Source organism: Drosophila grimshawi, unplaced genomic scaffold (assembly GCF_018153295.1).
Source record: "Drosophila grimshawi isolate 15287-2541.00 unplaced genomic scaffold, ASM1815329v1 contig_1377, whole genome shotgun sequence".
NCBI classification, from domain to species: Eukaryota; Metazoa; Arthropoda; class Insecta; order Diptera; family Drosophilidae; genus Drosophila; species Drosophila grimshawi.
In genome coordinates, this window is record NW_025062900.1 from 13,269,944 (window position 1) to 13,295,572 (window position 25,629).

The 25,629-nt window shown below is 43.6% G+C and overlaps 6 protein-coding genes across 9 annotated transcripts; 2 read left to right on the forward strand and 4 right to left on the reverse strand.

The window, feature by feature from the left end:
• Nucleotides 1-189: 189 nt before the first annotated feature.
• LOC6562848 (ER degradation-enhancing alpha-mannosidase-like protein 3) lies at nucleotides 190-5,398 on the reverse strand. Of its 2 annotated transcripts, none has more exons than XM_001988264.3 (7): nucleotides 5,052-5,398; nucleotides 4,422-4,919; nucleotides 4,195-4,341; nucleotides 2,604-3,817; nucleotides 2,221-2,492; nucleotides 2,001-2,099; nucleotides 190-1,668 (listed from the first exon to the last, which is right to left on the reverse strand). In XM_001988264.3, the coding sequence occupies exons 2-7, from the start codon at nucleotides 4,580-4,582 to the stop codon at nucleotides 1,108-1,110; spliced, it is 2,454 nt and encodes an 817-aa protein (XP_001988300.1). In that variant the 5' UTR covers nucleotides 4,583-4,919; nucleotides 5,052-5,398; the 3' UTR covers nucleotides 190-1,107. The 2 variants fall into 2 exon arrangements, with proteins under 2 accessions (XP_001988300.1, XP_032592132.1); XM_032736241.2 differs by having other exon boundaries at nucleotides 1,962-2,099; nucleotides 5,052-5,392.
• Nucleotides 5,399-5,789: 391 nt separating this feature from the next.
• LOC6562163 (DNA repair and recombination protein RAD54-like) lies at nucleotides 5,790-9,070 on the forward strand. Its single transcript, XM_001988263.2, has 6 exons — nucleotides 5,790-5,814; nucleotides 5,876-7,172; nucleotides 7,333-7,486; nucleotides 7,546-7,951; nucleotides 8,014-8,177; nucleotides 8,247-9,070. The coding sequence occupies exons 1-6, from the start codon at nucleotides 5,812-5,814 to the stop codon at nucleotides 8,581-8,583; spliced, it is 2,361 nt and encodes a 786-aa protein (XP_001988299.1). The 5' UTR covers nucleotides 5,790-5,811; the 3' UTR covers nucleotides 8,584-9,070.
• Nucleotides 8,905-10,387, reverse strand: LOC6562418 (protein ABHD13). Its single transcript, XM_001988262.3, has 5 exons — nucleotides 10,102-10,387; nucleotides 9,802-10,043; nucleotides 9,395-9,736; nucleotides 9,149-9,327; nucleotides 8,905-9,025 (listed from the first exon to the last, which is right to left on the reverse strand). The coding sequence occupies exons 1-5, from the start codon at nucleotides 10,238-10,240 to the stop codon at nucleotides 8,905-8,907; spliced, it is 1,023 nt and encodes a 340-aa protein (XP_001988298.1). The 5' UTR covers nucleotides 10,241-10,387.
• Nucleotides 10,388-10,597: 210 nt separating this feature from the next.
• LOC6562417 (chromodomain-helicase-DNA-binding protein 1) lies at nucleotides 10,598-19,795 on the forward strand. Its single transcript, XM_001988261.2, has 7 exons — nucleotides 10,598-10,716; nucleotides 12,490-13,065; nucleotides 13,129-13,247; nucleotides 13,416-13,598; nucleotides 13,668-18,242; nucleotides 18,325-18,462; nucleotides 18,847-19,795. Exons 1-7 carry the CDS (start codon nucleotides 10,708-10,710, stop codon nucleotides 19,040-19,042), a joined length of 5,796 nt encoding a protein of 1,931 aa, XP_001988297.1. The 5' UTR covers nucleotides 10,598-10,707; the 3' UTR covers nucleotides 19,043-19,795.
• A 599-nt stretch (nucleotides 19,796-20,394) lies between these two features.
• Nucleotides 20,395-23,275, reverse strand: LOC6561486 (1-acylglycerol-3-phosphate O-acyltransferase Pnpla3). Of its 3 annotated transcripts, none has more exons than XR_004365067.1 (5): nucleotides 22,215-23,234; nucleotides 21,571-21,923; nucleotides 21,219-21,508; nucleotides 21,024-21,148; nucleotides 20,832-20,898 (listed from the first exon to the last, which is right to left on the reverse strand). XR_004365067.1 is itself a non-coding variant. In XM_032735719.1 (4 exons), exons 1-4 carry the CDS (start codon nucleotides 23,055-23,057, stop codon nucleotides 20,714-20,716), a joined length of 1,653 nt encoding a protein of 550 aa, XP_032591610.1. In that variant the 5' UTR covers nucleotides 23,058-23,275; the 3' UTR covers nucleotides 20,395-20,713. The 3 variants fall into 3 exon arrangements, 1 of the variants encoding a protein (XP_032591610.1); XR_004365068.2 differs by having other exon boundaries at nucleotides 21,237-21,508; nucleotides 22,215-23,233; XM_032735719.1 differs by lacking the exon at nucleotides 21,024-21,148 and having other exon boundaries at nucleotides 20,395-20,898; nucleotides 21,237-21,508; nucleotides 22,215-23,275.
• Nucleotides 23,276-23,865: 590 nt separating this feature from the next.
• LOC6561485 (three-prime repair exonuclease 1) lies at nucleotides 23,866-25,290 on the reverse strand. Its single transcript, XM_001988259.2, has 2 exons — nucleotides 24,801-25,290; nucleotides 23,866-24,727 (listed from the first exon to the last, which is right to left on the reverse strand). Exons 1-2 carry the CDS (start codon nucleotides 25,120-25,122, stop codon nucleotides 24,018-24,020), a joined length of 1,032 nt encoding a protein of 343 aa, XP_001988295.1. The 5' UTR covers nucleotides 25,123-25,290; the 3' UTR covers nucleotides 23,866-24,017.
• Nucleotides 25,291-25,629: the final 339 nt, after the last annotated feature.

Consider the following 25,629-nt stretch of genomic DNA (forward strand, 5'->3'; position numbering starts at 1 on the left):
TCCGTTTCTAACCTGTTTTAATTCAACCTTGTAGCTGTAAATCTACGTATACATATAACAATATATATATATATAAACGTTACATTTACTTTTATCTACCTATAAAGGAGATCCAATTAATGTATATCAATCGATGTCCAGGAGTCAGTTGATTTATTTGATACTTTAGTATAAACTTCGAAGTCAAGCTTTAAGTTGTAACGTGTTTATTTTTATTTTCTAAAAGAAAAATAAAGCTTTAGGCTTAACTCTAGCATACTGCTAGCTATGTACTATATTTAGAGTGGAGATGTGTTACTCTTGGTAAACAATTAAAAAAACAAAACCAAAATGAATGCAAAAGCGTATAAATTAAAATAAAATCTAGAATTATATCAAAGCATGTGGTGAGTTTTTCTTCAATTAATCGACAGTAAAAGGAAAGTTGTTAATTGCACAAACACGGTTAATTTTTTAAAATTGAATGATGTATTTAGAACGCCTTTAATTTCATATAAACTAATCAATTTCAACTACACACTCCATCATTCGTTACAAATACAACTATGAGCTATTCATTTATTATTACATTATTATTATTTTAATTTCGTCCTAACAGCTAATTTTATGTACACAAGATTTACTTACACGAAAGTAAAATTCATATAAAAATTGTGAGTTTTTGGACTACAGATACACCTAGTATACATATACATATATAATATATGCGCATGCATATCTATATCATTATATCATACATATCAGATACAAACATTGGCCATATTTTAGTTTTATAGCCCGCGTTGTCGGTTTGCTGCTAGGAAACTGAGGGAACTAAGCTAATGTTTTATCTCGAAAACGTTGTTTAAATGTTTATCATCAAATGCTAAAAACTTTAAGCCACAGCGCCAATGGAGCTGATGTGCATGTTGGGGTTCCGAGTCTTAGAGTAAAGTACAACATTTTATCGCATTTTATCGCCTCTGTGAACGAAATTTGGAAATGACTTATACTTAAGTGTATGCGTGTATAATTAGTGAAATGTTTATAGAAAAGCCATTTTAGAATTTAAACAGGCGCCATTGAAGCGTTATAGCGAGGGCCCCGACCATCATTGAGCAGTCGTCACTACAATTCCTTGTCTGGCTTTTTCTTTGGCATCGCCGCCGTCGCCGTTGACGCCGCCGCTGCTGCTGCTGCCGCCGCTGCCTCATTCTGATGAGCCTCCTTGGCAAGCTGCCAGCGCTTGAACTCCACCATTTTCATGATGCGTACGCGCAGCTTTGGTTGTCGCACCATTGCGCCGGCCAGCTTGGTGGCCTCCTGGCTGTACATGAAGACAACGGGTATGGCCACATCATATTTGCCATCACCGGACATCGCAAACATCGGTTGCGTCTCCCCGGAAGAACCAGATACATTATCAAAGACGATCAACGCCAAAGCGCCCGCCTTTTGTGCCAAGCGCGCTTTGCTTACAAACGTGCAATCGCCGCGCTCCGCCACCAGAATCTTCCCAGCCACAAAATCGGCATTCTGCAGCGTGTCGTCGCAGGCACGGAATGGATGGGCCAACGTAACATCGCCCTCAACAAACATGTCGCCAAACAGCTCCGGACTGAAGTGCGATGGGCCGGCCATCAGAGCGGTCCAGTCCTGTGACTGATCATCCAATGCATAAGCAACCGCCTAGAATTTCAAACATTTTATATATTTTAAATAAATAAATTATAAAAAATATAACAGATTATCTAAAATTTCAGTTGAGTTACGAACAAATTGTCTTCAATCTTAGCATCCTCAATCTACTTTCTTCAATTTATCCAAATTATTAACACAGTTTGTTTCAAGTGTCGAATTAATAATATATTATTTAATTTGTACCCTAAAATATATACTTTTACAATTAGTCTGATCAACTTACTACATTAATTTTGGCTCTACTTTTATTGAATAGCCAATTTTTGTATTACCAATCTTACCATTGAGTTATTCGCACAATTCTCTTGTAATTTACGCACCTGCAGCTGGGCCAGTTGATTCATGCTCTGCATTTTGGTCAGCTCCAACATTTCCTGCATAAACTGCAAGCCCATTTCGCCTTCCTCCTGACTCTTGGCCTGCCGCAATAAGAATTAAATAATTAAGAATTATTTGAGTAGCTAAAGCTGATGGCATTTTAGCTATTAAACTGTTAACCAACAAATTATAATGTGTGAAGAGATCGAACAGAAAACTTACATTATAGAAACTATGAAACAGTCGCACCTTGCCTTGGCTACGGTCGCCTACCGAAACCATGGTGATGCCCATGTCGTATACAGCTCGCAGATGATCTGCATTGCTTGCCTGAAAATCCAGGGCGCTGAGTCGCTTGCCGGTTGTGGTGCGCGGACACGAGCCCGTAATGAAGTTGCGCAATGGTTTGCGTACTTTCTCAGGAAAAAGCTTATTGGAACTGGGGCAGGTTCGCATGAAGTCGAGTACATTGTGCTCGTCCGATTGCCGAAAGCCTGTAATAATTTGTACAATTTAAATGTGTCTATATTTTAAAACCAGATATGGGCATCAACAGCTGCAATATTGCCTTTGAAATGCCCACATCAGAATATTGATTGACTCACTAAAAGTGGAATTGCCCAGCTGTGCAATGGACAGCGGCAACAGATGCGCTTCAGTGGTGAAGACAAACTCATCCACATTGATGATGAGATCCTGCGGCTCGGAGAACAGCAGAAACAGATATTTAAATGTTTCGGACAGCACAAACGAGTCCATGCGATCCTCATGCTTGCCGGTGCGCACATCGTTGACAGCCGCATAGCCACAGGAGACTTTTGCATATTTCTGCAGCGTTTTAAGCGCTCGCTTGCCCACCTGCAGATAGTGATGATCACCGGTGGCACGATACAAGAAGTACGTAGACTCAATGAACTCGGGCCGCAAATGATGTTGGCCCCAATGGATTTGGAAGTCCACCGTCCACGCCTCGGGGATGAGCGTGTGCATTTGCATCACCTGATAGAGCATCTCGTGGGTTTGCACCGCCGGCTTCAGATCGCCCGAGAGCACCTGGAGGCCGGGCCAGAATGCCAGAAGTGAGTCCATGAAGTTGCGCGACTTCGCATGTGGTCGATGCATCAGCACGTCCAGTAACATCGGACCCTCGCTGACGTACTTCATTACGGCGTTGTAGTGGCGATTGAATCGCGCCAAATACTTGTCATCGCCCAGCAGCACATACGATTTGAACAGATACTCGTAGTAGCTATCAATGCCAGCACCCACGCCCGAGTCGCGACGCACCCAATCGCCCGAGTGGACATTTAGCACGGTGCCCATAAGATCAGAGCCACGGTGTCGCAACTTCCACAGGGCGTCCATGGCGGCATGTGCGCGCACCTCAAATATCGGATCACCTGTCAGCCTCGACAATGCGGCAAACTCCAATAAAATGGTGCCCGCACAGGCAGTGCATGTTTCGCGGGACTTCTTCAACTGTGGATCCTTCATGCCCAGCCGCAGATTGACCCGTGCATGGGGTATGCCCGTCGTCGTATTAAACGCCGGCAGCAGACGATAGCCCAGGTCGCGAGCCATCTCCAGCATCTCGCCCTTGTACCAGTGCATCACATCCGCCTGCTTCTGTAGATATTCGGCGAGTATGTGCGCCGACAGCAGACCGCCCACCATTCGTATGTTCGTCTCGAACACGGACACAATGATATCGCTGTCGAACTGCACGTCCCGTATGACCAGCTTCACGGCATGCTCGAACTCGGCAAAATCGCCGAGCAGCACAAGTGTGTCCAGAGCATCCACCAGCGTCATGGAGAAGCTGCAAGAGTTTGGTTTAGTTAAATATATAATAGGAAATGCTAATGAGAAATATTGTTGAAAGCATGGCAAGGACCTTAAATCCATTAACGCTATTTCATATACACAATTTGTCAGTGTCTCTCAAACTATAGAAACTTTTCAAATCTTTACTTATTCCTATATCTTATCTTGTATTTGCACAACATTAACATAGTGATCTAATCTAATCATTATAAGTATCGTTAACGCGAAAAAGAAAGAGTATATTATGTCAAAAATCTAAATCCATCGCTTCTCTTAGCATACCGAAATTTAGCTTGTTGTATTATTGATGAGTTATGTTGTACTCGTCTACAACAAATTGGATTGTTTGGTTTCTTTTCCGCTTGTACTCACTTGCCCAATATGTCGTCCATGTCGCCGCGCGAAGGCGTCACGCCGCGGTAGCGTCCCTTGCAGGAGAGTGGCATCAGTTCGTCGGCGGGATAGGCGTTCTCCATGTAGGCGTGATATGCATGATAGAACATTTCGCGCGACTCTTCACTACACATCCCCCCAAAAAAAGAATGAAATTTCCTATGGTTGAAGGTATTGAAAGAATAATTGCATTCATTTGTATTTACCGCAGTTCGGCACGTTCCTTGTGCGACATATTCTGTGTGGGAATCGTGCTGGCGTCATCGCTGATCACAGTGACGATGAGCAGAAACAGGGAGACCAGGGTGGGCAGCAACAGGCGCTGTTGTGCCACCAGCGATGACGTCGAGCCCATCATCTTGCCCATAATTTAGCTTGCGACTGCAAGTGGAAGTGGAAGGCCGAAAGCTTTGCTGGCTTGGAGTGCTAGCTCCAATTCCAAGCAGCTGGTGCTGTTCGTATTTCGTTTTGGGCAGCCACAGTTGCCGTTGCTTATCACCTTGTTGTTGGTTTTTGTTGTTGCTTCTTGCTTGTTACTTATGGCTTGTTGCTTGTGACGTTGACCTTCACTTTGAACGTGATATTTGTTGTTGCTGCTCTTGGGTAAGTTTTTGAATTTATCGCGTTCTCCGCTTTGTTTGTGTGTTTCGCTTACTTTTAATTTTAAATCAGCGTCGTCTTATTTAAATGTTTGGAGTGGAAGACTGATATAAGAAAAACAATAATTAAAATATATTATATATGCATTAATGTGCACACACACATACACATACACTCACACAAATGTTTTTTGTATGTGGATATAATTGCTTAATTTAATATTTATGACTGCTCACCCAAGAAAAAATGAATGTTTTATATGTATCGCACTTTTTCTTGCACTTGTGCGTTAGCGACATGGTCAACAGCGTTGTGAGCATGATTTTTTTCTTCTTTTTTTGCTTTCAAAGTAGTAACATTCCGAAATAGTTTATTTTTAATCTTGTTTGCTGCTGCCTGCTCCAATAACAAAACACCACGACTGCAAATCGCCGAAAAGCGAACAGCGACCGCTCGCTGCAATTTAGATTTGTACGCTTCAGATGTTTATTATTCGCATATTGTATTTAGATGAAGGGCCACACATGCAATTGTTGGCCGCAAATAATAACGCTTTGCTGGCAGTTTTTAAATTGTTAAATGGGCAGTTCTTATCAATTCCATTTACTAAAATATATTGCAAAAACACTAGTGTTGTATAAAACAGGCAAATGTATTGAAATATCGGCACATTTTAAACACAATGGTCACCTCAAATTAATAATGCCTGAATGACACTTTCAAATTTGTCTAGTAACTACAAGAAGCATGGCTGATGTTATAAAATTATAAATAACAAAAGAAAAAGATTAAAGATGTACAATATTTGTAGTGGCCTAAATGTAACGATGATGCGAAAATTAAAAGCGGACTGGCCTTCAAATAATGGTCAATCTTACATTCCCGTTTCTGGCTTTAGTGTGACCAAGGTAACGCATATTGACAGTGTTATTAAACATCTGCTTAACAGCTGATGCCCCCGCGCTTTTAAAAGTGCTTAGAAATTGATTGACTAAAATGGTAAATATTTATGCGCCTAAATTGCACTTAGACTAAACCATTTTAATTTTGTATCTTGCAGAGGCGCAGCTTGGCGCCCAGCCAACGATTGGGGGTTCGCATCAAATCAAAGGATGCCTTCACACCGCCATTGCTTAAGAAAAACAAACGCGCTTGCCAACAGGAGCTGGAGAAACGCCAAAGCGCTCTGCGCGATGCCACCAATATTGTGGAGCTACCGCTGCCCATACGATTCACGGCCAACAGTGAATATGAGCAGGCCATTGCCAAAGTGCTGGCACGCAAATTCAAGGTGCCTATAGCCAACTATGTGCCGGATTACGGTGGCAATCGTTCGTTGGGTGTGCGTCGCTCAATAGTGCGCCGGGCGCTACACGATCCTCTAGCCTGCAATGCTCTGGTACTGTTTACGCCGCCAGTCTACACGGAACACGAACGCATGTCCCTCGATCCCAGCAAGCTGCAGGTGCATGTCGTCGTGGATCCGCTGCTAAGCAACGTGTTGCGTCCACATCAGCGCGAGGGTGTGCGCTTCATGTACGAGTGTGTGGAGGGGAAACGTGGTAGTTTCAATGGCTGCATAATGGCCGATGAGATGGGTCTGGGCAAGACGTTGCAGTGCGTCACATTGACATGGACGCTGCTACGCCAGAGCGCCGATTGTAAGCCAACCATATCGAAGGCCATTGTGGTGTCGCCTTCATCGTTGGTAAAGAACTGGGAGAAGGAGTTCACCAAGTGGCTGCATGGTCGCATGCACTGCCTGGCCATGGAGGGTGGCTCCAAAGAGGAAACGACTCGCACTCTCGAACAGTTTGCCATGAACACGTCGACCCGCTGTGGCACACCCGTGCTCCTCATCAGCTACGAGACATTTCGGCTCTATGCGCACATACTCTGCAAAACGGAAGTGGGCATGGTTATCTGCGATGAGGGCCATCGGCTGAAGAACAGCGACAATCTGACCTATCAGGCCCTCATGGGTCTCAAGACCAAGCGACGCGTTCTACTCTCCGGCACTCCGATACAAAACGATCTGACCGAATATTTCAGTTTGGTGAACTTCGTCAATCCGGAGATGCTTGGCACTGCCACGGATTTTAAGCGTAACTTCGAGAATGCCATTCTGCGCGGTCAGAATGCCGACTCCACGGATACGGAACGCGAGCGTGCGCTGCTCAAGACACAAGAGCTAATTGGTTTGGTCAATCAGTGCATCATACGTCGCACCAATCAGATTCTAACCAAATATTTGCCGGTTAAGTTTGAAATGGTCGTCTGTGCCAAGCTAACAGCGGTGCAGCTTCAGATCTATACGAACTTTCTCAAATCGGATCAGGTGTGTCGCAGCCTGGCAGGTAAGTTGTTAACAGGTTCTGCGCAATTAAAGATCGAAAACCCAGCTCCAAATTCACTTAATAAACTTCTCTGATTCGAAATAGCGTTACTAAGTCAGTCAAATTCATCAACTTCAATAGTTATACAGCATATAATTAATGATTGTTTTAATATTTATAGATTGTAACGAGAAGACATCATTGACGGCCTTGTCGGATATTACCACACTCAAGAAATTGTGCAATCATCCGGATCTAATCTACGAAAAGTTGGCTGCCCGTGAAAAAGGCTTCGAGAACTCACAGAATGTGCTTCCGGCCAACTACAAACCGAAGTGGGTACGAAACCATCAAAATCTCCGCATATCATTAATGTTTGTCCGTCCATTTATAGAGACATCAATCCGGAGCTGAGTGGAAAGTTTATGCTACTGGATTTCATGCTGGCTGCCATACGCGCCAATAGCGATGACAAAGTGGTGCTCATCTCGAACTATACACAGACGCTGGATCTGTTCGAGCAGCTGGCGCGCAAGCGCAAATACAGCTATGTGCGTCTGGATGGCACCATGACGATTAAGAAGCGCTCGAAAGTTGTGGACAGGTTCAATGATCCCAGCTCGGACTGTTTCCTGTTTATGCTCAGCAGCAAAGCGGGTGGTTGCGGTTTAAATTTGATTGGCGCCAATCGCTTGTTTATGTTTGATCCCGACTGGAATCCGGCTAACGATGAGCAGGCCATGGCCCGTGTCTGGCGTGATGGCCAGAAGAAACCGTGCTACATCTATCGCCTGGTGGCGGTAAGTTTGATGATAAAAAATGCTACTTCTCCAATTTTCAATTCATTTCACGAATCCCACAGAGTGGCTCCATTGAGGAGAAAATACTGCAGCGACAGACGCATAAGAAATCGTTATCGAGCACAATTATAGACAATAATGAGTCGGTGGAGAAGCATTTCACACGCGATGATCTCAAGGATTTGTTTAGCTTCGAGGCCAATGTGCTATCCGACACGCACAACAAGTGGGTGAACTTTTAATTATATTTTGCATTTGTCATTTTGAATATATATTTTTATGTTTTCTGTTGTAGACTTAAGTGTAAGCGATGTTTCCAAGATGTGCAAAGACAGCCACCGGCAGACAACACCGATTGCACCTCCCATTTATCGCAGTGGTTTCACTGCTCCAATAATCGCGGCCTTCCCGATACTATACTCTCCCAGGCTTGGACTGCGAGTAAATGCGTTTCTTTTGTCTTCCATCATCGCTCACAGGCAGAGGCCAAGCCAGCAGCTACAACAACAGACGAGGACGAGGAACTGTCGGACTCCAAACGGAAAGCCAAGAAGACATTGGCCAGCGATGATGATGATGATGAAGACTTCGTGTTAAATTGTAGTAGTGGTGAAGAATTTAGTGGTTTTTAGCTGCTTTAAGTTTAAAAATAATTTATTGTTTTAGCATTTGCGGAACCTGATTTAGATTTAAGGCTAACCTAAAGCTAATTCTTTCTTTAATTTTTAACAATTATTCTAAAATACATAAGTAGTTTAACATTTAAAATATGGAACCCACAGCACACAATGCTTGTTATCTCCATAAACACAACTACAAGCGCCTAAAATAGCTTAACCTAAGTGCACACTTCAGATTTATAAAACACTGATCTGATATTAGTAGTATAGCAACGCAGTGTTAACACAGTCAATAGAACACTTTTGTGTGAGGGAGTGTATACAGAATGGGGATTAAACATCAATAATTTTATGTTCCAGTTCTATCCAAACATTGCTCTTTTCCGGCGGTTTTTGCAACGGAGATGGCTGTTGTTGTAGCTCAAGCAAAAAGCCTCCAATACTCTGGTAGTAACTGCAAAATCGATTGGAGATTAAATTAAATGAATTAAAGAAAGTACATAACTTCTTTTGATATGAAATCCTTACAAAATGTGTTAAATACAAACGAATTTATTGCAGATTTTAAATAGCTTACCCATCCACTATCCAGGTGTCGTTGTGTGAGCCTCCCGGGAGCTCAATCATACGCTTCTGTTCGCTACCGCAATTATTATACAAGGCACGCATCATGTGCGGTGGCACAAGGTTATCCGCAAGGCCCGATATAAATAGAAAAGGTACCGAGCACTTGCTTATCTTATTAAGTGAATGATACTGAAAGGGAGTAACAGATATGATATGATATAAATATGAAATTGGTAAAGAACTCTCTATGAATCACCTTATTTTTATATAGTAGATTTGGTATGTATTTCACAGTTGGATGCACCAGCTCCACGGCCATATCACGTATGCTGGTGAACGTATTTTCCACAATGGCACACATCAGTTTTTGGCCATAGACAGTATCGGCGGCAGCATCAATTACAACGGCGCCGCCCAATGAACGACCAAAGAGTATAAGCTGTGAATGATCCAGGTCGTGCCGTGTTTGCAAATAATCAATTGCAGCGCGTGCATCTGTGACCAGGCCACGTTCCGAAGGTACGCCCGTCGATAGGCCGTAGCCACGATACTCGACCATCAAGATGTTACAATGGAGATGATGATAAATGCCCCAGACCTAGAAATCAAGAAATCAACATTAATGCAAGACTAACAAAATCTTATTCGATTCACACGCATTACATTTTGCATCCGATGCCCCATGTTGCCAGCGTTGCCATGGAAGTAGAGCAATGTGGGCACCGATTTACAACGCTCCGCGGGCTGACTGATCCAGAAGGCGTGCAACGTCACATCATCGGGCGTCTTAATGCTAACGGTAAGATGTGGCAGATTATGCATGGTTGGGATGGGTACATAAATGCGTGAGTTTGTTGGCAAGTCCGGATGATACAAGAGCAGGTCTTGTGCATGGTAGAAAATGACTGTAAGTGGAGAAAGACTTTAGTAAGACCCATGGCAGATTTGTTATCGTCTACATACGTAATAGAATGACTGCAAAGAGCGTAAGTGTCATGTAACCCCCATAAAAGTAGTAGAAAATGAAAATAAGCAGAAATGCGCCCACAATGCCCACGCCAACGCCGCGCGATTTGGGCAGCGCAATGCCCACTTCTTTCATTATGTACTCGTTTATATGTATGCACAAGAGCTACATGCTGCGATTCGGGCAGTTTCAAAGGCAAAAACACAAAAATATATTGAAAATAGATGGATCGAAAATCGTATGCGTAAGTGTAATTGTCGTGGGACTGCCAACTTGATCTTGTTGTACTGCTGTCCGATACATAATCAGCTGGTAATAATCGGAAACAGGTGTGTAGGATGCGATGAAGCTATCGCATAATGCAACTCTGGTGAATTCGATAAATGCTTGCTGTAATGCAACTTTGCGTAAAACAAAATGGCGTATTTTTTACAGTAATAGACTAAGACGACGTGAACATCTTTTATGTAGTTGAAAACTGCATTTAAAAACAAGTGGCTCATTTTAAGAAACAAAATAAACATTCATTAGAACCGTTAACAAGTGTATTGCATGTTTAATGAGCGCTACAAGGCAACTCAGTGTGCTTCCACGAAAATATAATGAGCCAGGTAAGTAGGCCTTGAAAAAGCTGTGACAGTGAACGTCGTGTAAGAGTAAAAAAAATAACAAGAAACTATGAAAACTTTTAATCATTCGAAACAAACCGTTATTAGTCAAACGAATTCAAGTCGTCGTGTGAGTATAATTCTCAAAAACTGTGTCATCAATTTCAACACAACTTTTGTGGGTGTGGCAAGCAAAAGTCACATAGATGGACCCAAGAGGTGTCCCCCCCGTTTGAGACTCCGTCACTTGTACGGCAATTGGTGCGTTAGCCAGAGTGGCTTTTTGCCTAAAAGTGCCTAAATCACACTTTATCCAACGGTGTTTCAACATTTTAACAACGCCAAACGATGCCTGAGGATCCAACGTGGCAGCCAGTATCAATTTTTTGGAAATCCATTGGGTACCCATTTTCGCAAAATTCGTTTGAATTTGGGCATTTCGGTTTGTTTTCATTGAATGCCGCATCGAAAATGCACTAAAATGCATTATTTTCGTACAATTCCAGTGGCAATTGAAAATTTTCATCGATTACGTAATCACATTTTGTCAGGTGCAAAGTTTTCCTCGTGCTCCAATCCATGGATTTCTGGCCAATTTTCAGTGGCAATCAGCCCGCCAAAAGAGAACTGCTAAGGAAATAACCTTGTTTTCAACTAATTTTTGTATAAAAACATATTTCAAGCAATTGTGGCCTAATACCATCGTATTTTTTCAAGAACCTGGTGTGTTTTGACCAAGAAAACTCCTTCAGAAGCAAGAAATCCGCGTATTTCTGATGGTTTTACCGTCTTTTCTGGTCAGGATCCTGTATAAAGGGTATTTTCACCCATTTCTGTGTAGTAGACCTGTGTACCGATGGCTGACAACGAGTAGAAACCATTAACTTTGGATATTTTCAAGTAAAAAACGCTTTTGTTAGACTACAAACTGCATTTCTGGAAAGGATTGGCCATATATATGCTGTACACATCTGTGTTTTGCTTTGCAACACAAGGCAAATATTTTACATTCTCAACAGAGGCAACAGCCACTATTCCATCATTTTATGTGAGTTTTGGAAGTATTTTCGAGGATTCTTGTATTGCTTCTGTTTCTGGACAGGATTAAGTGTGTTTTTAGTCACTTTACTCTTTACAAATCGTTAAATTATGCTTCGACTTATTACAAGAGTGTGTGGTAAGTTATCGGAGTTCCTAAATCATTTTGAAGACTAGAAACTTTATGGATATGAGATTAATCAGAACATGTTCCTGTGGAAAGCTGGAGAGGATTACGTCAAGTTCCAGTAATATCTCTGTATCATTATACAGTTTATCGTTGGTGTGATTTAACATCAACCTAATTAAAGCTCTTCCGGAATTCTGTATAGAAAATTTTAAACTAAATTGAAGTGCATCTATATTCTGGAGAGGATTATCCGTCTTTTACGAACTTGATTCGAGTCCGAATTGGGAAACTGGAAACTGTATATTGTTCAGCAGAATAGTTATGGGATCTACGAACTGTCTCTCAAGACATATTAATCGTGGTTTAGAATTCTTTCCTCATTCTTATAGTTTTGTAAACATTTCTGGTTTGGGATTCTGGTTGACGAATCGTGGGCTTCATTTATTTTGATTTTGGGAAACGATTTACGAATACAACTAAGTTTGAGTTCGGGTTTGGAAAGTTATAGCGTGGTTTGGTGTATCTCTTAAAATAATTCAGTGACATTTGAAGTGGTTCCAAAACGGATTGCAGGCTTAATACAATTTTGTCATTCTTGTTTCACACAGGCACTCAATGAATCGTCTCAAAGTATAGGCTCAGACGAACAAGATGACACACGTGAAGATGTCAGTGGCAGTGGAAGCGGCAGTGGAAGTGGCTCTTCCGGTTCCGACTCCGATTCGGACAGTTCCTCAGGTAATTCCAGCGATGGACGCAGCTCTCCGCCAACGGTTGCCAAAACGGCGGTGGCTGGTTTTCCACCAACTGCAGCGGCCGCTCAAGCAGATACCAAAACAAATGGCTTTACGGATGGGAATGAAGATGACAGCTCCAGTGCTGGGTCCAGCGCCAGTGATTCCGACTCTGAGCCGGAGGCCGAGGGCGAGCCAGATGGAACAAATAACAATAACACCAGCAGCAGCAATAAATTGCACACGAGTAGCAGTAGCAGTTCCTCGGCCACAACCTTGCCAAAGGCTATCGAGGAGGATGACGATGACGATGATGATGAGGATGCTGATGATGAAGTGCAGCAGCCGACACAATCGCAGGCCGCCAGCGAAGCCAGCGTCGATGAAGATGATGCCAGTGACAGCTCCGCCAATGCCTCGCCCACATCCTCCAGCAGCAGTAGCAGTAGCGTAAGTTCTTAATGCTTGTCACCCAGATATGAGCTTTTCATTTACTCTCCTAATATTGTTCAGGAGGATGAGGAGGATGATTACAGACCTCAGCGATCCACGCGGCAGCCGCGCAGAGGACCGCCACAAGCTGCAGACAAATCGAAGCGACCACAGCCTGCCAAAAAGAAGAAAAAGCAAAAGTAAGTTATTTTTATTTAGTGCAAGTTCGATTGCAAGAATCATAAATCATAAAGAACCAAAATCTTTTCATTAAAATCGATTCAATTTGGGTGTTTTGCTTTCGATTAGTATATAATGATATTGATATAACTATTTCATTTGAAAACCTTTAATCCCAAACACAACAGTTGGGACTCGGACGAGAGCGATGAGAGCGACGACGCTGACAGCGATGAGGTGCCGTTTGGATCACAGAAGCGCAAGTGCAATGCCCGCTCCGGCAGCAACAAACAGTCACAACAACAGCAGCAGCGACGCCGTGTGAAACCCTTCAGTTCCGAGGACAGCGATGATGATGACGCAAGCAAACGGTGAGTTCATATCCCAAAACTATAAGACAATATGTGAACGGTGTTATATGTGCAACGCTTGAAAATTAGCTGTGCAACTCGTCGCACCGCCGCTGCTGTCAGTTACAAAGAGACGTCTGAGAACGAAGCTACCGACTCAGAGGATCTGCTAGAATTTGAATACGATGAGAGTCAGGCGGCGGCGAATGCGGCTGCTGCTGAGGAAGACGAGAAGTGCGAGACCATTGAACGCATACTTGCACAGCGTGTCGGCAAGAAGGGCTGCACCGGCAATCAGACAACGATTTATGCCATCGAGGAGAGTGGGTGCGATCCGAATGCCGGTTTCGATGACGCCTCAGATGATGCGTCAGAGGTGCAATTCCTGATCAAATGGAAGGGTTGGAGCTACATACACAATACCTGGGAGTCGGAGACGACGCTCCGAGACATGAAGGCCAAGGGCATGAAAAAGCTGGACAATTTCATTAAAAAGGAGCAGGATACAGCGTGCTGGCGTCGCTATGCCGGGCCCGAGGACATTGATTACTTTGAGTGCCAACTGGAGCTGCAGCATGATCTGCTCAAATCATACAACAATGTGGATAGGATTATTGCACGCGGCACCAAACCCGATGACGGCAGCGAGGAGTTCTTCTGCAAATGGCAATCGTTGCCGTATGCCGAGTCCACATGGGAGGATGCGGCACTTGTGCTGCGCAAATGGCAGCGCTGCGTGGAGCAGTTTACCGAGCGAGAAAACTCCAAATGGACACCATCGCGTCACTGTCGTGTGATCAAATATCGTCCTAAATTTTCACGTATCAAATTACAGCCAGAATTCCTGGCGGAGGGTCTCACGCTCCGAGACTATCAAATGGATGGTCTCAACTGGCTGCTGCATTCGTGGTGCAAGGAGAATTCGGTCATATTGGCCGACGAAATGGGTCTGGGCAAGACCATTCAGACCATATGCTTTCTCTATTCGCTATTCAAGATCCATCACTTATACGGTCCATTTTTATGCGTGGTGCCGCTCAGTACAATGACCGCCTGGCAGCGTGAGTTTGATTTGTGGGCGCCCGACATGAATGTGGTCACCTACCTGGGCGATGTGAAGTCGCGTGAGCTCATTCATCAGTACGAGTGGCAGTTTGAGGGCTCGAAAAGACTGAAATTCAATTGTATACTGACCACCTATGAGATTGTGCTGAAGGACAAGCAATATTTGGGCGCACTCCAGTGGGCGGCATTGCTGGTGGATGAGGCGCATCGCCTGAAGAACGATGACTCGCTGTTGTACAAGTCGCTCAAGGAGTTCGAGACAAATCATCGATTGCTCATTACGGGCACACCCCTGCAAAATTCGCTCAAGGAGCTGTGGGCGCTGCTGCACTTCATTATGCCCGCCAAATTCGATACGTGGGAGAACTTTGAGCTGCAGCATGGTAATGCCGAGGATAAGGGCTATACGCGTCTCCATCAACAGCTCGAGCCGTACATACTGCGGCGTGTGAAGAAGGATGTGGAGAAATCGCTGCCCGCCAAGGTAGAGCAGATACTTCGCGTGGAGATGACATCGCTGCAGAAGCAGTATTACAAATGGATTCTGACCAAAAATTTTGATGCCTTACGCAAAGGCAAACGAGGTTCCACCTCCACCTTCCTTAACATTGTCATCGAGCTGAAAAAGTGCTGCAATCATGCAGCGCTCATCCGACCCTCAGAGTTTGAGCTGTTCGGCCTGCAGCAGGACGAGGCGCTTCAGACGCTGCTCAAGGGCTCGGGCAAGCTGGTGCTCTTGGACAAGCTCCTGTGCAAGCTCAAGGATACGGGCCATCGTGTCCTCATCTTTTCCCAGATGGTTCGCATGTTGGACGTGCTCGCTGATTATCTGCAGAAGAGGCACTTTTCGTTCCAGCGCCTGGATGGCAGCATAAAGGGTGAGATGCGACGGCAGGCGCTCGATCATTTCAATGCTGAGGGAAGTCAGGATTTTTGCTTTCTGCTGTCAACACGGGCTGGGGGTCTGGGCATTAATTTGGCCACAGCCGATACGGTCATTATATTTGATTCGGATTGGAATCCGCAGAATGATTTGCAGGCGCAGGCGCGTGCCCATCGCATTGGCCAAAAGAATCAGGTGAACATATATCGTCTGGTCACTGCACGCTCCGTCGAGGAGCAGATTGTGGAACGGGCCAAGCAGAAAATGGTGCTCGATCATTTGGTGATACAACGCATGGATACCACGGGACGCACGGTGCTGGATAAGAGCGGGAATGGTCATTCCTCCAATTCGAATCCCTTCAACAAAGACGACTTGTCGGCCATACTCAAATTTGGCGCCGAAGAGCTGTTCAAGGACGAGCAGGAGCACGAGGAGGAGCTCGTTTGCGATATCGATGAAATACTGCGACGCGCCGAGACCCGCAACGAAGATCCCGAAATGCCCGGCGATGATCTGCTTTCCGCGTTCAAGGTGGCCAGCATTGCTGCATTCCAGGAGGACGAGCCGAACGAAACGGCGGGTAAGGATCAGCAGGCAGCCGATGAGGAGGATGACAGCAAGGATTGGGACGACATTATACCCGAGGGCTTCCGCAAGGTCATCGAGGATGAGGAGCGTGCCAAGGAAATGGAAGATTTGTACCTGCCGCCGCGTCGCAAAACCGCCACCGCCAATAAAAACGATGCCGGCAAACGGGGCACAGCCAAAAGTGGTGCACGCTCCAAGCAGCAGGGTGACGACTCAGCCGATTCGGATTATGAGCTGGGCTCCGATGCCAGCGGCGGCGGCGGCGACGAGGGTAGGCAGCGCAAACGTGGCCGTCCCGCAATGAAAGAGAAAATCAATGGATTTACCGATGCCGAGCTACGTCGCTTTATACGCAGCTATAAGAAGTTTCCGGCTCCGCTGCTGCGACTGGAGGCGATTGCATGCGATGCGGAGCTGCAGGAGAAACCGCTGGCCGAATTGAAGCGCATTGGCGAAATGCTGCATGATCGTTGCGTGCAGTTCCTAGACGAGCACAAGGAGGAAGAGATCAAGACTGTCAAGGACGAGGAGCAGCAGTCGGGCAACAACAACAACAAACAACGACGCACACGCGCCACATACTCGGTGAAGCTGGGCGGCGTGTCGTTCAATGCGAAAACGCTGCTCGCCTGCGAGGAGGAGCTGCAGCCGCTCAATGAGCTCCTGCCGAGCGCGGCGCACGAGCGACAGCAGTGGACGTTCAATATTAAGACGCGTTCGGCCAACTTCGATGTGGAGTGGGGCGCCGATGAGGATACCCACTTGCTGCGTGGCATTTATCAATACGGCATTGGCTCCTGGGAGCAAATGAAGCTCGATCCGACCCTTAAGCTCAGCGAAAAGATACTGCTCAACGATACGCGGAAGCCACAGGCGAAGCACTTGCAGTCCCGAGCCGAGTACCTGCTCAAGATCATCAAGAAGAATGTGGAACTAACGAAAGGCGAGAAGCGACGTCAGCGACGACCGCGAAAGCTGAAAACCAATCTCAACTCGAGCACAACAGCTGTCAGCACGCCGGAGAGTAAAGAGGCTGCTACCGAGCAGGAGGGCAGCACCTCGCTGCCGGGCGACAACATAGCCAGGCAGGCGGCAGATGGCAGCAGCATTGTTGCCTCTCCCATAGCGACATCTGCGGCCGTGGAGCATGCTAGCACACAACAGAAAAAGAAGAAATCCAAGGGGCGCAGCAAGAAAACAAGCGCATCAGACAACAATGGCAACAAGCCCATGCATTTTACGGCAAACAACGAGCCCAGAGCCCTGGAAGTGCTGGGCGATCTGGATCCCAGCATATTCAATGAATGCAAGGAGAAGATGCGACCGGTGAAGAAAGCGCTGAAGGCACTCGATCAGCCCGATATCAGTTTGTCCGATCAGGATCAATTGCAGCATACACGGGATTGTCTGTTCCAGATCGGGCGACAGATTGATGTGTGTCTGCAGCCATATGGGGAGACCGAGAAGAAGGAGTGGCGCAGCAATCTGTGGTACTTTGTGTCCAAATTTACGGAACTGGATGCTAAGCGACTGTTCAAGATCTATAAGAATGCGCTCAAACAGCAGACGCAAGCGGACACTCCGAAGGATTCGGCAACCTCCGATGGCGGCAAATCGAAGCGAGCACGTACCGAAAATGGAGCTACCGTTGACAAAGAGAAGGAGCGCGACAAGAGTGGTAAAAAGAAGAAAAAGGACAAGGATAAGGAGCGGCAGGGACGCTATTCCTCCGGTGCTCCTGCCGAGGAAAAGTCAGCTCGACGCTTTGCCAGCGATTCGCCGATCAAAAGAAAACGCGATGAAGACGATGCGGAAGGTGGCAGCATGGGCGGCATGCCCATGAGCAGTGCTGGTATCAGCGACAACCTCAAGTCAATGTCGTTCAAGCGCCTCAACATGGATGCGGCGACGGCCTCCTCACGCCATGGCAGCCATGACAAGAAGCATCACAGAGGCGATGATTACTATGCCAGCGGCGGAGGCGGGGGTGCATCCAGCGGCTACGAGGGCAGCAGCTCACGTCGCTCGGGTCTTAACTCGCCATCAACTATTGGCAGCAGTCGGCGCTTCGAGCCGCCTCCCGTGGGCTTCAGCTACCCGGCAGAGATGGACCGCTGGCGTGATCGGTATGTGCAGCACAATGCAGCAAAATGCTGCACAATTGAATATTTTTGTGATAAACCTTTTTTTTTCATTGACTGTGTACAGGTACAACTTTGATTACAAGCGCGAACGATATGATCCGGTGGTTTATCAGCGCAGCGGAGGAGGTGGTGGTGCTGCCGGCGGTGGTTATCACCGGGATCATCGCGAGCGTGATCGCGAACGGCGACCAGGCGAGCGCAGGTGAGTTGAAAGCAACAAATTCCTCAGGTCTGCCATTAAATATATATAATTATATTTAGTTGAAATTGTGCTGATAATTTTTAAATTTAATTGGAAAAATGCGAATTACTTGCTAAGTAGCAATTAGTTCGAAACTTGAACGACTCTCGATGCACTTTTAAATTGATAATTAATGTGATGTTGTCAACATCAAATATCGCAGATAACGCATATCGCACAACAAATACGATATCTCCTTGATTTGTTAACTTTTCTTTCGATTTGTTCAGTTATTCAATTATGATGAGAGCATATCGCTGTCGGCGAGGTCCAATTGTACCATTCATCATTCTGATTGTTTTATTTTCTGTGATTTATAAAAATTGTATGATATTTCTTATGCAGATACTCCGTCCTGCCGTCGCACGCCGCCTACTCGAGCCATTACCTGCCGCCCAATTACTATGTGCCGAATGGCATTGCCGGATTGCCGCCACCGCCGCCAGGCTATCGAAATGAACCACGCGGCTATCCGGTCAAGCCGCGCGACTATCCCGCTGACTACAGACGCAGCGAATACGAGCGACGCACTCAGACGTGAGAGGACTGAGGAGTAAGCGTCATCAGCAGCAATTGTAAATACATTAGATTAGGTTCGTTTTAAGCTTGGCTGTGGTGTCTGTGTCGAACGCAGCTAATTGATTAGTCTTTGTCATAACGATCTTGACACAACACACGCAAATCAACACAGACACACACACTACACACACACACACAAATACAGAAGCAGAAGCACTTATGGATATATAAATGATATACATTAGTTACCATTAATAGGTAAACATTTGTACAAGTAATATAAAGCAGCTACTTATAAAATCTACTATATATAAGGGAAAAAATGAACCGCACATTGTATAAATGGCGGTAATTCAGGCAAATTCACGTAAATAAGCTAAAAATTACAATTTACCTTGTATAAAGCAAAAGTATAGGCTTTAAGTTTTGTTCATTAAGCCTCTTTTTATACTGTACAGTTAATTTCGTGCATACGCCTATTTAACAAGTCTTTTGAAAGCTTTTAAAATATAAAACAATTCTCACTATATTTATAAATACAACAATGAATAAAGCAATTATGTTAATTATCAAAACGTAATAATTAAAGCAAAGTGCAAGAATTCGTTTCTATGTCTGTGCATCTGCACTTTTATATACCATATATAGAGATACCGCCGGAGAAGACGTGTATGTAATGTAGTTAACTTTAAACTATATAATACTAGGTATATAACGTATATTGTAGTGTCTGAAGTATATAAATATGTAAATTATTAAATTATAAAACATATTGCATTACATGTTCGATTATTCAATACGATCGAAAGGTGCGGGAATAATGAGTACAGTAAATTCAAACTAAAAGAATTGCATTCATGAATAGATTTTTACAGTTATTGTTGTCATAACTTCTACAAATTTGATAATTTTGAATTCACCTTAGGCATGGGTTTTATAATTTCAGCATATGTGGTGGGCACATTGACTACGGTCTGGAAGGGTATGTTATCTACGTCGTGCCGTTCGTTATTTTTTTCTTTCTTGATTTTGTTCTGCACCGGACGTACCCCAAGCGGCACATATATATGTGTATACTTATAATCAAATAATAAGTAGTACAGATCAGCTAAGCCTTACAGAATATATGTAGACTGGGAGTTCAAGATAGTGATGAGGCCACGCAGTGCCAGATTACGCTTATAGTTTCGCACTGATAACGTTTGCCTATATAGTTTTTAGCATACTTGCCTTTGCTAGTATAATGGCAATATACGAGGTTAACTCAACAGATGCCACATTTGTCTGTGCAACATAATATTGTGCAGGACAAAAGGATCGAAAATTACTTGTGCAGCTTACTTTTGCATTCACAGTTAGCATGGTCTATTCTTTTAAATTAGTAAATAAAAATGTATATTTTTGTTTATTTGGTATATTTAAGTAACATTTAACATGGATTTGATACAAGGCTTTAAATACATGAGGAGGATAAAGCAACGTTTAATGATATGCACGCTGCAGCACAAAAATTGACGAAGCCAAGAGATTATGTAAAGTAAAATTACAGAGATACAAACATATATACGATTTCGTACTACGGTTATATGAAAGTTTAAATCTAACGGAAAGCTACAAAGCTCTTCGCTTGGCTAGGAGCCGCTTTGGAATTGTTACATTACAAATTCGAATCTGAGTGTCATGTGGGGACCGCTCATTCAATTTCTATACACAAATCGTTGTTATTTGTCGACGTTCTGATCGAATTTTGATCGGTCGTTGGATCATTAAATTCTGCCGAATTGTGTTCGATATTAAAGGTGTTGAAGTACGGCGACTCTGGCACTCCCGATAGAGACGATTCTGTCGCATTTGGCGTGTGAGCGTCTATGAAAAAGTCTGTAAAACAGAAGTATTATTAAAAATCGTAAAGTTATTCGATTATGTTCGGAAAATAATAAGAGCAAATCAGATGGATCCAAAAACTACCCGTGGCTATTGATATGGAAATGTGCCAAATATACCTGACAAATGATATGAACTATTGTTTAATCGTTTATGATTTGCCAATTCGTAGCTGTATGTGTGCGAGTTCGAATGCTTTAAAATGCGACATCGTGTAATTCAGGTGTGGTGGGCATTATTTGTACTGTAAGAAATGTCTTAGTGATTTTTATGAAGCTAAATGGATTTGATAACTGATGATCCGGTGAACTAACATGACCGTGTGTACTGACCGGACTCGACCCCATTCCATTCGCTGACGACTGCATTGTGTGAATGTGGCTGGCGAGGATTCGGATGATCCTCGACAGAGCCTTCATATAGCTGTAAATCTGTACCCAGTTCACCATTTTCCGTCATTTCATCATAATCAAAAATTTCGGTCACTTTGACCTGATTAGTGCTATTATCGGTGTAGTAGTAGGCATATAATGCGTCATTATGCGTGCTCATTTTCAGAACATGTTCGAAATTATCAACATCCACATTCAGTGGTGTGGCGCCACTGTAAATTAAAAGTTATATTTGATAAGAATACGTAAGCAAAAATATAAAGGACCCACTTACCACTCATCAACGAGTATCGAAACACGCGGCCCATATAAGCGACTGGAGTGCAGCAGGCCTGTGGCATCAAAATGTGGCGGATCGTAGAGCGTAAATTTACTAAAGAGTCGCATTTGAATGGCAGTATTGAACTGGGCTACCAGTTGTCGCACTTGCTTCGTCAGTTTTGGTGTCAGGCTGGTGATTTTGTATACGGTAGCCAGCAAAAAGTCCATTGGAACTGTTGCTGGCAGCGAGAGCAATTTAATGCCACGATGCCTGAAGATCCAGTTGGCTAATCCCTTATTTGCCTGCTCAATGTAGTCCTGTATTACATCGAGCACTGTCTGCGGCATATTTGAACTCAAAGCGTCCTGCCAAAATTCAAGAAAATTATTGCATGCCGAGAATTATACACAGGTCAATTAAATTAAATAGAACTCATAAAAAAGTTGGTAAACAAAAAGACATTTGTCACAATATAAATATAATAAAATACAAACAACTGATATACATATGTACATTGAAAATTATAGAGATTAAATAGGATTGGTTCAAAATAATACATAAATACATAAACAATGCTCACGCGAATGTAAATATATATTAACGAAGGGTCTTCAATTCGAGGAATTATCAAGCCATATATTTATTGTCATACATACCTTTCTATGCTTTTTACACTCATGGCACTCTGGATCGAATTCAGGTGGCTGTGCTATTGCTTCCGATACAACAAATGTCGACTGAACAGCAACGCATCGTCTGCAGTTGATTAGATTATTGCGATGTAGAAATTGCAGTGCATCATCGAAGCCCTGCTGGCAGAATTTGGAGAGGAACTCGGGTCGCGGCGGAAACAGAATGCGCACAAATCGGTTGACGTTTTGCCGCGAAATCTCAATGCTTGTGTTGGCCCAATTAAAGTGAAACAACTGCGAGCTTTGGTCGCGTGGACAGATATCACTTTCGCCACAGAAGGGACTAACCGTGATTGTGTTCTCGTCCAGAATCGGTAGATTGTTCGAAAAGGCGCCGTCCATGTACCGCACTCCACGAAAACGAGGTGGCAAAATGCCAGAGAAGCCAGGTATAAAACAGGCGCAGAGCAGCGCTTGCAAAACCTCCTCGCGCGACTCAAACTCCGATATGATCACGTTCTGGCCATCGAAGACGCTTGTCAGCGAGATGTGTAGGCGTCCATTGACACGCTTGTGTGCATCGTCGGGCAGATGCTTCTGTAGACCCTCGAGCAGGCAGGTCTGTATGTTGAACGACGGACTGAAAGGGCCTAGCGAATGGCGTCGCGCTTCGTTCACCACCCGAAAGAAGTCGGATGTCATGCTGCCCAGGGGCAGATCGCACAGCAGACAGCAAGCGGCCAGCGAGCCAGCCGATGCCCCACCTATTTTCTCTAGCAATAGATGCGGCGCATAATTCTTAAAACAGACGGCCACACCGACATGATAAATGCCGAGGAAACCGCAGCCAGCGAAGGATAAATTCATAATTCACTGATTTCTGATATTCTCAGTGCTTTTTGGAAAGTGTCGTGTGTGTCAAATTATGTACCTATCTGCTTGTGATTTCACTAGTACTTGTTGTATTTTGATCTTTGTTCGTTTTATCTGTGCCGTTTTTCGCAACGTAAATTGTTCTGATTCTTTGTTTGGGAACAGCTGATTTGGGAGCACTTTCCATTGACTTATCGAATTGCGTACATATAATTGTGAGTGTACAAACTATCGAGCACACAGTGAATATATGCCTATCGATATATTTATCTTTATAAATAGCATTTCATCGAAAGTTGATGAGATTGGCAACTTATCGAAATTATGTTTCTAAATTTATCCAAACTATGAAGCACTTTCGGTTAAATACGTTACTAATGGGCAGCAGTCTTTCGTTTGAAAAAGAAATCATCGATACACATCTTCTGCCCACTGCAGCTCGTCCAGAATAAATTCACAAATAAAAATTGTAATTTCTTGGAGTTTGAATTGCATATTTTATACATGTATCGCACAGCTCACTAGAGAATTGAGACTATCAGTTAAACTGAATTTAATCACAAAAGGTCTTTCGGAATCTAAAAAATGATTCTGAAAGACCAACAGATCTTCTTCTATGTAATTAAAAAAACATTTATTTAAAAAAAATTCGCTTATAATTATCAATTTATGTAATAACGAACGATCCAAAAATCTACTGCAAACAAGAGATATTAGGATTAATAAATTCCACCAATGTTTATTGAAAAAAATTTAATTTTAAATGTAAATATATTTAATTGTAAAATATAAAAATGTTCAAATATAAAAATATATTGCGCTATTTAAAAATATTAACACTTTCAAATAATCACGCAGGTGTTCTGTATTTAAAATTTATACTGCATAGAAGAAGACAAGTGGTACACCAACTTTGAATGGAATGGCTTGCAACGTGTACACCAAAAATGAATACTATTTTGAAGACTTGCTACCAAGTGGTACAACATCTTTGAATGGAATGGCTTGCTCCTCGGCAAATGCAAGAAAATCAACACCATAGCGTTGAATGAGCCTTGTGAGCATTATTACATCCGCTTCAGCTTGATGACAATTTTCTGCCGGCTGCTCGAATGTGCGTTCATATAGATGGGATAATCTATACCGTCCGCGTGGTGGATAACGTTTAGTTTGCGCACATTTCAGGCCAGTGAATAGTTGTCGGCGTACTCGCAAGTCTCCTGAACTACGCTTGGCATCCGAACAAATTGTGTCTGCATCTTTATCGTCATCTTCATCGTTTAAAATCTTGCGCTTGAGACTAGCATTTTCTTGCGACAGAATTGGTCGCTTCGGTGTTGTTTCGTTAACTGCCTGCCAGTTTGTGTTTGATTCTGATGTCTGCTTCGGTTCAATATTAAAATTAGGCGGTAAATCCTCATTTTTCACTGATAGTTTATCATCGATTTCCATAAAGGCGCGCAACGAGTCCACACACAGAATGGATGGGGGTGAATTCAACTTTAACTTCTCAAATACGTTCCTAACAATGGGAAAATCAAACTCCCAGCCATTATGTGCCACCAGACAAACTGGTGGGGGCAAATGCTCCAAGAATTTCAATACAATATGGGCCGCGTTCTCGTCCAGCTTTGATTCGCGTTCCAGTATGTAGTTATTTAAACCTGTCAAAAACAAAATAATCATATTGAGTAATTTGCAAGTTTGCGTAAATGAGTGAACTTAGTTTTCTTTAACCTGTGACTCTCTCTGCGTCCGGATGCACCATCATTGACGGCTGGAATAGTAAATTAAGCTTGTGCATTACTCTCGGCGGCTCTGGTACCCTATTCGTGAGGATCGGTGATGAAATCCTGCCCAGTGTTTGCAGCTCCTCCTGCGTTTCTGCGCTGCCTTTTAAAACTGCAGGATCGAATGCGTAGATGCAAAGTTCGGTGATGCTAACCCGATTACGGTTATGCACTGGCAAATTCGACGTTTCCAGGTCAAGCACTGCGAATGTGGAGATTTGTGCTGGCAGCCCTGGGCTTGCAATCTCAACAGGTGCATTTGGGTTCATTGAAGCTGTTTACGAACAAATGGAAGATGCAGCACCATTCACAAGCATACGCATAGACAAATGCAATTTCAACAATTGTTGCAATGTTATTATATAGCAGACTACTTTTTTTTTAACTTAGAAAAAAGTTAATGTAGAAGTAGTCATCTAAGAAAATTTCCTCGCTGACTCATATTGATTTTAAATTAAATTGAATCCGGAAAAGATTGGACTGGAGATTAGAATAATGTTAGCCAGAGCAGTTGATGCCATTCACATGTGAAATGTTTGAATACCAATTTATCGACCAGCCACCACAATATATCGATAAGTTAACAATCCATTGAAACTAAGCCGCTTTTTCGAACATTTGGTCCGTTTTCTAGTTTAATATCCATAAATTTGCCTGTTCAGGAGTCTAAATAAAAGGCGATTTCTGTTTATTTTTTGTGCACATTTTAATTAGCATAAAATGACAAAATGTGCAAACATAAAAGCTCTTACTTTTAATAACATTTACACGTATAT

Bases quoted from the DNA above. Each gene is read 5' to 3' on its own strand.
- LOC6562417 (XM_001988261.2), top strand. The intron at 13,599-13,667 runs GTGAGTTCATAT...CTTGAAAATTAG, and splicing joins GATGATGACGCAAGCAAACG to CTGTGCAACTCGTCGCACCG. The intron at 18,243-18,324 runs GTATGTGCAGCA...GACTGTGTACAG, and splicing joins ATGGACCGCTGGCGTGATCG to GTACAACTTTGATTACAAGC.
- LOC6562163 (XM_001988263.2), top strand. The intron at 7,173-7,332 runs GTAAGTTGTTAA...TAATATTTATAG, and splicing joins GGTGTGTCGCAGCCTGGCAG to ATTGTAACGAGAAGACATCA. The intron at 8,178-8,246 runs GTGGGTGAACTT...TTTCTGTTGTAG, and splicing joins CTATCCGACACGCACAACAA to ACTTAAGTGTAAGCGATGTT.
- LOC6561485 (XM_001988259.2), bottom strand. From the start codon at position 25,122: ATGAACCCAAATGCACCTGTTGAGATTGCAAGCCCAGGGCTGCCAGCA. The intron at 24,728-24,800 runs GTTAAAGAAAAC...TGTTTTTGACAG, and splicing joins GGACGCAGAGAGAGTCACAG to GTTTAAATAACTACATACTG.
- LOC6561486 (XM_032735719.1), bottom strand. From the start codon at position 23,057: ATGAATTTATCCTTCGCTGGCTGCGGTTTCCTCGGCATTTATCATGTC. The intron at 21,924-22,214 runs GTATGTATGACA...GAATTTTGGCAG, and splicing joins AGTGTAAAAAGCATAGAAAG to GACGCTTTGAGTTCAAATAT. The intron at 21,509-21,570 runs GTAAGTGGGTCC...TTTAATTTACAG, and splicing joins TCGATACTCGTTGATGAGTG to TGGCGCCACACCACTGAATG.
- LOC6562418 (XM_001988262.3), bottom strand. From the start codon at position 10,240: ATGAAAGAAGTGGGCATTGCGCTGCCCAAATCGCGCGGCGTTGGCGTG. The intron at 10,044-10,101 runs GTATGTAGACGA...CTCCACTTACAG, and splicing joins CTTTGCAGTCATTCTATTAC to TCATTTTCTACCATGCACAA. The intron at 9,737-9,801 runs GTAATGCGTGTG...CTTGATTTCTAG, and splicing joins TGGGGCATCGGATGCAAAAT to GTCTGGGGCATTTATCATCA.
- LOC6562848 (XM_032736241.2), bottom strand. From the start codon at position 4,582: ATGGGCAAGATGATGGGCTCGACGTCATCGCTGGTGGCACAACAGCGC. The intron at 2,493-2,603 runs GTGAGTCAATCA...AAATTATTACAG, and splicing joins GCTGGGCAATTCCACTTTTA to GCTTTCGGCAATCGGACGAG. The intron at 1,669-1,961 runs GTAAGATTGGTA...TTGAAATTCTAG, and splicing joins ATTGTGCGAATAACTCAATG to GCGGTTGCTTATGCATTGGA.